The sequence below is a fragment of the Filicampus tigris genome, chromosome 22, assembly GCF_054856515.1.
Source record: "Filicampus tigris isolate MCC_2025a chromosome 22, RoL_Ftig_1.0, whole genome shotgun sequence".
Classification (NCBI taxonomy): Eukaryota; Metazoa; Chordata; class Actinopteri; order Syngnathiformes; family Syngnathidae; genus Filicampus; species Filicampus tigris.
In genome coordinates this window covers 4,702,098-4,715,193 of record NC_141238.1, presented here as the reverse complement: position 1 = coordinate 4,715,193, position 13,096 = coordinate 4,702,098, and the positions used below count along the sequence as shown (strand labels likewise).

The 13,096-nt window shown below is 41.8% G+C and overlaps 1 protein-coding gene across 3 annotated transcripts in view; it reads left to right on the top strand.

The window, feature by feature from the left end:
- cacna2d4a (calcium channel, voltage-dependent, alpha 2/delta subunit 4a) overlaps window positions 1–12,423 on the top strand; it is a 38,217-nt gene extending 25,794 nt beyond the window's left edge. For 2 of the 3 annotated variants that reach the window (XM_086021770.1, XM_086021768.1), the window contains 12 exons: window positions 6,934–6,995; window positions 8,354–8,368; window positions 8,772–8,816; window positions 8,961–9,023; window positions 9,147–9,217; window positions 9,862–9,937; window positions 10,029–10,081; window positions 10,353–10,408; window positions 10,579–10,699; window positions 11,075–11,195; window positions 11,388–11,465; window positions 11,550–12,423. In XM_086021770.1, coding sequence (XP_085877896.1) covers window positions 6,934–6,995; window positions 8,354–8,368; window positions 8,772–8,816; window positions 8,961–9,023; window positions 9,147–9,217; window positions 9,862–9,937; window positions 10,029–10,081; window positions 10,353–10,408; window positions 10,579–10,699; window positions 11,075–11,195; window positions 11,388–11,465; window positions 11,550–11,648 — 860 coding nt within the window. In that variant the 3' untranslated portion in view covers window positions 11,649–12,423. The remainder of the gene's footprint in view (window positions 1–6,933; window positions 6,996–8,353; window positions 8,369–8,771; window positions 8,817–8,960; window positions 9,024–9,146; window positions 9,218–9,861; window positions 9,938–10,028; window positions 10,082–10,352; window positions 10,409–10,578; window positions 10,700–11,074; window positions 11,196–11,387; window positions 11,466–11,549) is intronic. The other variant, XM_086021769.1, reaches the window with a different exon arrangement.
- Window positions 12,424–13,096: the final 673 nt, after the last annotated feature.

Below are 13,096 nucleotides of genomic sequence, written 5' to 3'. Positions count from 1 at the left end.
GGTCTCATCAGCTGATTCAAGTGAAGATGAGAATTTCCCTCACGGCCACATGGGCTTTTCTCCTCCTTCCATCCACCCCCCCCCCCCCCCCACTCACGTCGCCCATTATTTCCCTTCTATTGCCCTGTGGCAGCTGTTGTAATACTGGCTTGTGTCGTGTGTGCGTGTGTGTGCGCCATGCACATCCGGGCCACCTTTTGTTTTGGTATTTTCCTCTTTGCATAATAACAATGTGCTCATTTTGGTGTCCGGAGAAATCCAAGATCCAATCCCAAAGTTTTATTGTTGTCTGGGCGATATTAATTATTGATATTGTACAAATAATTTGCACTGCATCATAGCGAAGGGAGTCCCTAAAATTTGGGTTGTTTAGCGGCACGTAATGAGCAAGATAAGTTTTGTTATAGTGGTGTTATGCACTGTTTATTTATTCACCAGACACTCTCGGTCATTAATTGTTATGACCATGCAAACACAGGAACTACCCAAAGAAACATTAAATCACATAAAAAAAAAAGTTTCTTTCTGCCTTTTTTAGTCATCAGCAGTAGAAAATGTTTGGTTTGATCCAAATCACCTATTTTTGACCCAAAAATGCAGAAAAGAAGCTTTTGCTCGCAATTTAGTAGTAGTATTTAGTAGTGTGTGTTCGTCCGTGTGTGTGTGTGTGTGTGTGCATCATGCCTTGCGTGTATGTATGTCTACTACATTTAAATAATCTGCATATTTTTTCTCTGTTGTGGTTGATTTAACATGCCAAACACTTTGATATAGGGCTGTGCAATTGATCAACATTCAATTACAATTACAATTATTACCCTCCACCATTACAAAATTTGCATTATATAATAATTTACATTTGTAGCACAAGGAAATCATACTTGAATTTATACATTTGCACCTTTTTTTTAAATTATATAATAACTAATTTTATACATTTTGTTTGGTCTTACACGGTTATAGTTTTTCAAGGAAATACCAGTACCCCAAAAAATAAAAATATTTTTTTCAATTTTTTTTTTATAATTGGTCAAATTTCTAGAGGCTTTTTTAAAATGCTCTACTGAGTGCTGTACTGGTAATCTTTTTAGAAGCAGATTTTTTTTGTCTTGGACCTCATGGAATTATGCAGGCAAACACGGTAGCAAGTCATGGCTGTAAAGCGGAAGCTCACGCAGCATACGATCGCTTGGCTGCTTCCTCCCTTGTTCACACTCGGCGCATTTATTGTTCCTCTAATGAGCATGAGAATCATTTGGCGCTCTCTGCGGGGCTTGAAATCACACCAAAGGTAAAGAAGCCGTCGCTTCCACGGCGCCGCTTGTTTGTTTTGTCTCCCTTCGGATGATTTGGCCGGCAAACGCGCGCGCGTGCCGCCGCAGCCGTCGCGACCTTGAGCAGTTCATCACCGGCTGGCAGCTCCAAGGCGAGCGATATTAAGGCGCCGCGGTAACACGCGCGTCCTTCCCGGAACGAGCGCCGTGAAAAATCTTTAAAGGGTTGGAGTAATGGCGTGACGCCTTCAAGCGGGGAAAAGTCAATAATTTCATATCACTTGACTGTGTGACGGCACACTTGTGACTAGCCCATTAAGTCCAACTTCTGTCACTTTTTTTTTTTTTTTTTTTTTTTGGTACAAAAAAATGTATCAAGATTACCATTTCAAAACTTCTCCCTTCATAATGTGACCTGCAACAGATTTTTTTGAGAAGGGTTGTAAAAATAAGAAATAAAATAATTCACTCATTCACTGTCAATGACAGATTTTTTAGTGTTTTCACAGTGCAGCTATTCAATCCCAGGAATTTATTTATATTTTTTTTTAATTTTTTTTCAAATGCCAGGGTAAGTCTACACACCCCTGTTCAAATACCGGGTTTTTTTGAAATTTTTTTGAAAATGTCAAAACGTTTTCACCATACTGTTTCCTATAACCTGCACAAATCAATTGGAAAATCCTGCCATTTCTTTTTTTTTTTTTTTTTTTTTTGCATCCAACAGAAACCTGAATATTTTGTGCTTGCCGTGACTGCTACTTCAAAGTGTTCATAATTCCCTCCATCGTATCAAATACCCCAGTTCCAGCTCAAGAAAAACAGCCCGAAATAAAGTTCAATTTTGATTCATCGACCGCAACACATTTTCCTACATTTGTTTGGGAGATTTTGTTATAGTAATGATATTTTAATGCACGCTAATGTGCATAGTTGGTTGTGCTAATATAAGATAGATGCAAAAACAGACCGAGCAAACAATCTAGAAATCACCGTATTTTACCGGGTAACATATAAGGAGGCGATTTCGCACTTATACATTAAGATTATACAATTTTAGCCTGCTTTCTATTTTGCGACCATCCGCCTCTGCAGCTTCCAACGCCTCATGAAAACACCGCGTCGGCCATCGGGCCAGCGCACACTTCAACAAACAAACGCAACATCAAGTGTGGGTGCTGGCGCCGGTGTCATTGGCCGTGCGTGGAATCCTGGAAAACCTCCGTCTATTTTAGCCGCGGCTAAAACGGACACAGTCTTCCAAAGGTGGTTTGGAAGGATTGGCTGGCGTGAGGAATCAAGATGTGTTGTATTCCATCGTGTGGCCTCCGTTTTGCGGCCGCCTCCGCCCGGGATCCATCCTTCCGAAATTGGATCGGATTTGACCAGCTTTCTATTATCCACTCGGCATCCGGGCCAAGGACAATTGAGACTGCTTTACTTTGTCACGCCGCTGTGACTGCGGCACCCAATCGCCGCAGGTGTCACGGGCGCCGGCCACGTCTATACGGCACCTCCAGCCGCCCGCTATTTATAGCCCGCCGTCTTAATGACCTTATCCAATGAAAGGGGTCAATGCCAGTCTTGATTATAATTATGATAAAAACACATTTTCAACATAACGTGAAGACGTAATGACACTATCAAGTATAAGTTCTTATTCGGGTCTGAAAAAAGACGATCACTAGTAACAACGTCCTTATACTTTTGTCAATCTAGTACACCATTTATTTGTTCATTGCCTGAGGGACAAAGCACAGCACACAAGGTTAAAAAAATAAAATAAATAAAAACGCCAGGAGAAGTTGATAAACATCATCTGCCGAGCTTGACTGACCGCCTCCGGCGTCTCGCCCGATACTCTGTTGCCTGATTAAGACATCGGGGGAAAGATTTTTAACACCGGATGGTAACACGAGGTGAGCTTGATTAATTTGGCCTTCCGGGGGAAGAAGTGGGACGCGTCCACATTTCTTGGCTGCTTTTATTTGCCTGGCAACGATGAGGCATACACAGCAGGTGCCAGGGACGATTTGCATGTACGGCACAGACATTACCGTCACTTATATGGACAAAAATATTGGGACTACAAGTGGCAAAATGGACGGTATTTTGGAAAGGCTTTGAATTTCCTGTGTTTGGAGTATCCCCGCAGTCGCCCCAAATGCGCAGAGCTATTGGACCAGTGTCAGCCAAGATAAATTGTTACCCGTCTTGATATTAACACCAGGTTTGGCTGCAGTATAACCTTGTTTTCGTGCCGCTATCCATCTTGGCACACACATGGATTGTATATGCTCATCGCAGGCAGGCGGCGGCGGTGGGTGGGGTCGATCCGCCGTCCTCTCCATCCGCTTTGAGGTCCGACCTCACACTGATGAGACACTTATATGGGCCACGGGTCAATACGGACGTCTCAGGTTTCGGTTGAACTCGATCGATTCTCAATTCGCGTCTTGGACCCGGTTTATCTCCGTCTTGCCTTTTCTGCATTTTTCGTCACCATATCTTCTACTCGATCATGGGAAAAAAAAATAAAAAATCCAACCATCTCTCAGTGTGATGCATTGCAGTGCTACAACAAGATTACACATGATTCCCCCTCTGCCGAGCTGTCACTGCGGGATGACAAGAGTTCACGGGATTATGAAGTATTTCAAAAGCACAAAATCCCTCTTTCACTCGGCCGCTCGGAGACTTTCATTAATTTGAGCGCGGTTGATTGAAGGAGATTGAAGAATGTGCACGTTCGCAGCACGGCAGGGAGGGATTTTTTTTTCCTTTAGCGGCACGGCGGCCTTGAGCGCCCGTGACAAAGTAGAGGGCAGGAGGTGGAGAAAGGGGGGTCAACGAGGGGGCAACGGAATCAAAACAGCGCATCATCCCGAGGGGGATTTGTAACATTTTGCCTTCTCGTGGAAAAGAATTATTCGAAAGCTCTATTTGACGCAGCCAGACTTTGCCACAACTGCTTCCAGTGGTCGGCGCGGGTTGCCTGGCAACATCAGTTTATCGAACGCTGACGGCAAGTCGGCTGAGGCCGCGCTCGAACGACGCGACTATTTTTGGGCACACGTCTCGGTCGCAGCTTTTCGTTGATGAGGAATCCTCGCGCGCGTGCATAAATGTATGAATCTATATTTCGTCATTCGAATTTCACTCACATGTGTCATTTCAGCAGTCGGCGTTGGCACAAAAAGTCATCGGGATCAAAATGTCGGGAAAAGCCTACTAGAAAATCTGAACTTCATCCAGGGTTAATTAAAGGGCACGAGTTTGAATGTGATGGATTCATTCCGAGCAGTGGCGCATGCCCAGTTATAAGCAACGGCGTCAGTTATTTTTACTTTCTCTGTCAAAAAGATGAAAAAGAAAAGAAATTGAGCCCTGAGCTGCGTATATATCCCGTGCTATTTTTATTTTGCTCCTTTTAACTTAAGTCTGCGAAACACAAGGGTGTTATCGAGTACGTTATTAAGCAAGACTATCTGGTCGCTCTTTATTGGTGTGAAATATAAATGAAGCCACACTGTTCTCGCCTTATTATGAACAGCCACGCTCGGATTGAAATGAAAAGGGCTTTCCAGCTCATAACATTATTAAAAATCAATTTATCCACCTGTGTCGTCCGACTCCATTATATCAATTAATCTTCTCTTTTCATTGCACTCTGCCGCGGACCTCTCTTTGTGTGTTTTTTTTTTTTTTTCCTTCAACATTTTCATCCTAGCCCAAATCTAATCTTGAAAACAATATGCTGGGTCGAAATAATTCATCCAACCTTGGGTAAATGTAATCCAGTTTGGGTGAAAATCAACAGCTAACTAAACTGCTGGGTCAAAAATAACCCAATTTGGGTAAAAAAAAAAAAAAAAAAATTAAATTAACAACCCACTACTTTGGGCAGATTTACCCGACTTAAAAAAAATAAATAAAAAACCCCAACTTTGTACAAAAAAATAAAATAAAATGGGTTTTTATTAGAGATAGACCGATTATCGGCAACCGATATTTTGCTTTTTGACGAATATCGGCATAAGGCCTTTTTTGCTGGCCGATAATAAATCAATTTAAAAGTGTGGAAATCAAAACAAAGATTTGTGAAAGTTGAACATTGCTGTCATTTTGAAATTTTCATTTACTGTGGAAAACTACATGGAGTCGCAAAAATAGTCCTACTGTTCCTCCGATGAAGCCATTTGACTCCTCCCGACATCCTTCCGTCTCCTTCACCTTGCATCTCATCGCAGTAATGAGCAATTAACTCCATCATTCCTTATTTATTCCCCTTCGCTATAGTTCATTTCCTGTCGAAAGCAAGCCGCGCCTTGATCGGCAGCCCGCGCTGATTACAAATCAGCTCGGGAGCACGCGCGTCCTTGTTTACATCGCGCGGCGTTGCGCAATTTGGGAAGGAACGCTTCTATTACCGCACGAGCGGAGGGAATTTGAAACGTGGATCGGATGAGATTACCATTGCGGAATTCCTAATGGCTTCCATAGTGACGAGTAAAACACACTTGAAGTGGTGATTTATTTTTTTAATTTATTTATTTTTTGGTCATCGTATGAGAATAGCAGAGGCTTCCCCCAGAGTACTTGTGCAAAGCATGCTGGGAGCAAGAGGAGAAAAGTGCTGAGTCTTTGATGCTAATATGAAGTGTCATCCTCCCTCGCACTGCTGCTGTGTGCGCGCGCGTGGGTGTATACAGTATGTGTGCATGTGCTGCTCAGAGAACTTATGCAATTAGTTTTTTTTCTTCTTTTTTTTTTTATGCACTGGCATGCCGACCGAGATTACGACGGACCCAAAAAAAAAAGCACTCCTAAGCAGTGAACACGCCGCCTGGCATTCACCAAAACACACAGCGGCTTCTGATAAAGTGCTGTAGGTCACAGCGTCTGTCTAAGAATAGCGGCGCAGCGTTACCGTTGCTAAAAGGGCAATTTTTGTGCGAATGTCCGCAACAAGCCGCAGTTTTGCAGTCAGTGAACGATTCTTGAAAAAAAAAAAAAAAAAAAAAGAAGACACTTCAGGCTGTTTATTGTCACTCCCTATAGTTGAAGTTTGCCGCAAAACTAAACGTGAAAAAAGAGAATTGCATGTTGCGTATTTGACCAAACACCACATTACCGAAATCCACTAGCTTAATGCTAACACACAATTCAAAACACCATAGGCAGGCTAACGAAACTAACATCTGTGTTGCAGTAGTACTAAACCTTTAATAAAACTGTATACTTGAACACAAACTTTAGCAACACATGCTGACCAAGGCATACAACAATACTCACTTGCATATATTCTTTATCCTGTGTAAAAAAACAAAACAACTAGTGCATCTTAATTTCGACCGTGTAATCATGATGCACAAACTGCTTCATTTGTTGCATCCTAGTACAGCGACTACTAGGGATGTAACAATTAACTGAAAATTGAGGTAAAATCGATTCGCCTCGATTAATCCTTTCAGTTAATCGATTCGATTAATCGAAAAATCGAGTTGCTTGAATTCATCTAGAAAGTGATGTCTTGAAACGTTTTTTCAAACTGAAAACAGAATCGAATCGGCGCTTGAGCGAATCGTTACATCCCTAGTGATTGCTATTTTTTTAATAGTATATGTGACAAAAATTTTGTTCTTCTCTTGCTTTGCAGCAATTGGTGTCCAGATGACCCTGGAGGTGATGGAATCCAGATTTTGGGCCATTGCATCACAGGTTCGTATTTAAAAAAAACAAAAACAAAAAAAAAAAAAAAACAGTTGCAAAGCGATTAAAAGAGCACTAAGGCCTGTGGCCCGTTAAATGATGGATGGCGAAAGCACCAGCCAAGTGTGTGTGTGTGTGTGTGTGAGACACTCCCACTTCCTTGTGGGGGCGATTGTACATGCGTCCATAAGTGGCGCGAACGGGCGACATATGCACGGCCATCTGCGCGAAAGTGTCCATACTCGTCAGCGAGGAGCTTTTTACTGTGCTTTTCGGACGCCTTTCTGTTTTTGCGCATGAATAATTTACCGCCGCGTCTCATGGCGCACTCGCAAATAAACTCCAGATTACAAAAGAAGTAAAGATCCCCCTGCATCTTATATAATGTGGATGTCGTGCCTCGTTTTTTTTTTCCATCGGGGTTTGCCTATGTGCACGCACCCACGCACAGCATGATCCGGTTGTGTGTGCGTGTGTTTCTCGTGGGCTTCCTCCCTGCGGTCGACTTTAAGTTTTCAGCACCCTCGGGGGGTTAAAGAATGAAAATGCAGCAGGAAGCAAAGGGAGGTGACAGTCTTCAAAAGGACACTTTATTAGGTACACCAGCCCAATCCAGTGGCATCCAGCCTTTGCCAACATGATAATACAATCGTTTTAATCGAGTAGCTCTCATATTAGATTAGTTCAGGGTGTACCTAATGTATTGGCCAGTTTTGGAGTAGGAAAGGGTCCACTTATTAGTCATGTTTATATTTCTTCAGATTTCCGATCAGTCAAAACAAAAGCCAAGCTAGACTCTGAAAACAGGTCCAACCTGGTTAAATAAAAGTTAGAAAACAGTTGGGTTAAAAATAACACAATTTTGGGTCAAAAATGGACTGATCCACAAATTGGGTCAATTTGACCCAACTTTCTGGGTTGTTTTGCAGAAAACCCCAAAAATGGGCAGTTTGGGACAAAACAACCCCCAAATTTTGGCTGTTTTGTACAAAACAACGCAACAAGGTGGGTCAAAGTGACCCAATTTGTGGATCAGTCCATTTTTCACCCCAAATGGTGTTATTTTTAACCCAACTGTTTTTAGAGTGTGGGTTACTTATACCCAGTGCCTTGGGTTGAGGATTTGACCCTGCATGTTGAGTCAAGATTTTGATCCAAGTCCAAATTCAACCTTTGACCCAATCGGCTGAATTAAAAATAATGAACCCAAGCTTGGGTAAAAGTAACCCAACGTGGCTCAAAATCCACAGCTACCCAGCGAGTGTTTTTTTTTTGTTTTTTTACGATGCTTTTCCGATCTGCCTCACTTCCACTGTCGTTATTAGCCAAGTGATGTTTATTTCCCTTCTCTGTTTGTGTCTTTGCAGCCAAACGACACTGATGTAAGTGATTTTATCACTCTACTTGAGCTGTCCAACCTAATTTTAACATCTTCCGCACCTGCTGAGCTCTGTCAAATCCTCCTCACACACTCCACTTAACCGGATTACACGCACGCACACACACACCCAGGCTGCGACAAATGAATTCAATAACATCAAAAGAGGGCCAGTGAAGTCGCGCCCAAATCGACACCTCCTCGCCAGGGGCGGAGCCATGGGTGGTGCGCAGGCCCACCCAGATTGACAGACTGCCCACCCAATGAGATTCATGAAAAAAAGATGTACTTTGACATTTTTTGTGAATTATGAAATTATTTGTGTTTTTTAAAAAAAATTTTTTTTTATTATTTTATTGAATATTAAGAATGGCATAATTGTGGTTGTTCTTCATTTGCCCCCGCAGTGCTCTGACGCGGAGGGAATTTGCCCGCTTCGCTGTGACAGCTTTGTGAGTGCAACCTCCCGCCAATGCGCATCACGGTCCAAGTTGAAAGAGCTTATTTGTCTGCTGTGTATAATTTCACCGTGATGGCAGCTCATTACGGCGGCGGTAATTGCCTTTTCTGTCTCGTCTCTGTCTCTCTCGTCGCAGGATATGGAGTGCTACGTGATTGACAATAATGGCTTTGTCCTCATTTCCAAACAGCGCGCTGACGTCAGTTCACGCGCAGCCGGGCAATATCGCGCTGACGGCGCCGGCGTTGTAAAAACCGCACGATCCCGCTTCAACGGCTCCCTCCCCGCCTTTTTGTTTTTTTTCTTCTATCTTTGCTGACAGGCCGGGAGGTTCTTCGGCGAGGTTGACGGCTCGGTCATGACGACGCTGATCCGAATGGGCATGTTCAGAAGGTAACGTCGTCCATTTCGGGTACATCAATTTAGCGCCGAGCGCTAGTATTCCAAGATGGTGGCCCGCCGACTATATGTCTGTAATAGTCATATTTGTATTAGTGCTGTCAAGATTTTTAAACTAATTAATCGCAAAATTTTCTATAATTGATCGCGATTAATCGCATTTTTCCACAAACATTTTTTAACGAAGCTTGGAACCAATATTTACTTGAGTAAAAAAAAAAAAAAAAAAAGTATATTTCGATTCAAAGACCGTTCTAATAGCTTTCTTTGATCCTTGAATACGATTCTTTTCTGTTAAAATACAACAGTTGAACGATACATCAAAGACGTCCAACTAATATGGTATTTGAATTTGGCTGTGCAAAATGTGCAAATTATTTTGGATTTCTCCAATTTTGTAATAAATAAAAGCAGTAGTAGTAAATAAAACTGAGTTAACTGAGTTAATTTTTTTTGTGCGTTATCAACTTTAAATTAATCTCTATAGTTAATCCTTTAATTTTGACAGCCCTAATTTTAATACATGTTATATGTCGAAAAAATAAATAGTTATGGCTGTTTGATTTTTGATTTTTTTTGTACACTCTTGTGTGCTAGGGCCAAAGTCGATTTGAAATAGTCATTTTGTATTTCCTCAGGGTGTCTCTGTTTGACTACCAGGCTATGTGTAAGATGAACGTACACTCCACCAGCGGCGCCCGGCCACTTCTCAGTGTATGCAAATATGATTTATCCACTAGAGCACAGATATCGAAATTGCCAATCAGATTGATTGGATTTCTCATCTTTTTGTTTTCCCTTCTAGTCGTTCTTCGCTTTGGCATCCGCCCTCAAGTGGTTCCTTTCCAACTTCCTACTGTAAGTGTTGCTACTAGCAACAAGAAACACAGGTCTTTAGCTGGCACATTCCCAAACCTGTAATCTAATAAAGTGATTTTCTTTTGTTTGTCATTTATTTGTATTCAATTTGCACGATGCTACGGCCAATTGAGCGCTTTCCCCTGACAGGACTTTGGGTCAGGGCCCATTTTTTGGGGAAAACTGAAAATCTGCCAAAGAGAGTGTCATGATGGAGTGGCTAATTGATTCCCCCCCTCTGTCCACTATCCTCTTTTCTCCACTTCACAAGGTTTCTCCTTGAGTTTAATGTCTGTGGATTCTGGCACACGGAGCACTTTGCAGATGGTGAGTTCACACGAGGAGGGGGGGGGGGTCGGTCCCGTTGCTTCATATTCAGTCCACAAAAGGCGCAAAGCTAGAAACGATGACATTGTAAATGTAGATCAGCGTGACCGAGGCTGTGAATCAGAACGCTGCCTTAGGATGGCGAGCTTGACCTTTCTTTTCTCCTCAAGCTTCCGTGCACAAGAAAAAGGGGGACATCCTACAGCCGTGCGACACCGAGTACCCCGGCTTTGTCTACGAGCCGTCGGTCAAAGAGACCAACAGCATCATTAAATGTGGACGCTGCCAGAAGTAAGTGCGCATGGATATAATCCCGCATTGCAGCTTTCTGCTAAACCCACGTCCAGTCATATTAAAAAAAAAAAAATGTCCGCAGAAATCCATTTTCTATGCTTCTGCCTGTCTTTATATAACCGCAAGGATGGAAATAAGTGGGCAGGAACTGGATTAGATGAGGGTGCATGAGATTATACAAAGCACATGGTGAGTGGTACGGGTGAGGAAAGTATTTAAAAAAAAAAAGTAAATAGAGCAGGGGAGGAGTTCCTGAGTCAAAACAAATGAGCGAATGGGAAAAGTTGTTTGCTATGGAGTGTGGTGACGCCCTCTTGTGTACAACTGTGGCACGACAATAACAATGATATCGTCGAAATGTGTGGATTCCAGGATGTTTGTGGTGCAACAGATCCCGCAGAGCAACTTGCTGATGTTGGTCGTCCAGGCCGACTGCGACTGCTCCAAACAATATTCGCCCATCACCATGGAGCCCAAAGAAGTCAAATATATCCTTTTTGTGACTCTGATTCTCTGCATTGAATTAATCTGTTTAATTCTTCTCATTCTATCTAATCGGGTTATTGTAAACCATAGAGGGCTATCTATGTATGTTCCTTATAAAAAAAAAAAGAAATAAATAAAAACAACTTTTGTGTTGCCTGTTGTGCATATATGTGCCTCCTTGACCTCTACTGAACATAACTCCTCAGTGAAGTGCGAGCGGATGCGTTCTCAGAAGATCCGCAGACGTCCCGAGTCGTGCCACGCGTACCACCCTCAGGTAAAAAAAAAAAAACAACAACAACAACAACAACAAAAAAGGGCTTATTTTGTGTTTTTCATTTTGAGACCATTTGCCCGATAGGAGAATGCAAATGACTGTGGAGGAGCGTCCGCCGCATCTCTCTCTGCCTTCCTCTTCGTCGTTTGTCCTTCCATCGCCTCATTTATCTCCCGATTGTGACCCCGATGGTGCCACAAGTGGATTTATTTTTATACATAGCACAACTAAGTCTCGTTTTTGTTATTTTTTTTTCGTTCCTGACAACCCGAAGAACTGGTCCCTCCCCTGGTCGATTGGTGAAAATTGGCGGGTGTTGCCATGGATACCGCTCCTTTACTTACATTCGCTTCCACCATTTTGTCTCTCCAAATAAGCATAGGAAGGAACTATTTCAAAGGTTGGGGGTTTGAATCAAGGCTCTGTTAGCTTTTGTATTATTCAATACCGATGAAGCCGCTCTTGCTTTCAAATAGCTTGGTGACCTTCGGCTATCGCTGATTATTGGACAAAATTGAATCGCATCACGTCAACATATGGACAATATCGTTTCATTTAAGTAAGTCAAAAACAACATATTCATAATGTATGGTCACCTCCTGTACATTAATAGTGTAAATCTGACATCATATGGTATTTTTGTACACTACTGTTTAGCTTTTGTAAAACAAGCATGTGTTTACAACAAATTGCCTGACTGACTACCTATTACACTTGGTCATATGTGTATTTATTTGCAACTGTCATGCAGAAAACATGACTATATCTTTTTTTTTTTTTTTTACATTATTCCTAAGTGTGCTTTGTGTGTCCATATTGCACGTTTATGAACAAAGCCACGTTTTGTACATTAAAGTGTCCATTATGGTTTTTGTACTGCTTTTACGTTGTATTCATATTTTGCCCATGGTGTAAAATAATAAAACAAATTAACACAATAAATAAAGTCAACAGTGAATTGCACTGGTGGTCTGCATCAAAAAGTAAAAAAGAATGACATTAATTATGTTCTATATCAGTTTTTGGCATTACACAGCTCACATCCCCCAACACAGTGACACAGTTTGATGTTGCACTCCGGTTGAGAAGCGTCCGACTGCAGCATTAAATCATAATTAATGCACGAAAGCGTTAAAAATATTTTTAAAAATGTAGATTAATTAATATAGTCTATAAGTCATGATAAATGCACGCCCCAAAAAAACAAAACAAAACCTTGAAAGCCACAAATGTATTTGTAGATCTAAAAAGCACATTTTGGTGCAACTAAATCTTTTAATTCAAAAACATAAATAAGTTAAGTTAAATTAACAAATAAGTACTGGAGAACAGGCGTCTTCCTGCCAGAGCGACGTCGCCGCTGCAGCTGGACCACATTGTTCCGGTTTGGGGTCAACCGCTGCAACAATTCATTAAAAAAATGTTTGACCACAAGAGAGCGCACGGGTTTGTAAACTCATCTACGCTACGGCCTACACTGCTGTACAAAAATCTGATTTTTTTGTACAAAAAAACAAAAAATGTTTTGTAGAGAAAACCTAATGAGATATGTGGATTCTACATCCCAAAATGCCCTAGAAAATGTTGTTGCCCACTTTAGCTATTGTGCAGACAAGTTAGCGATTGTGCGT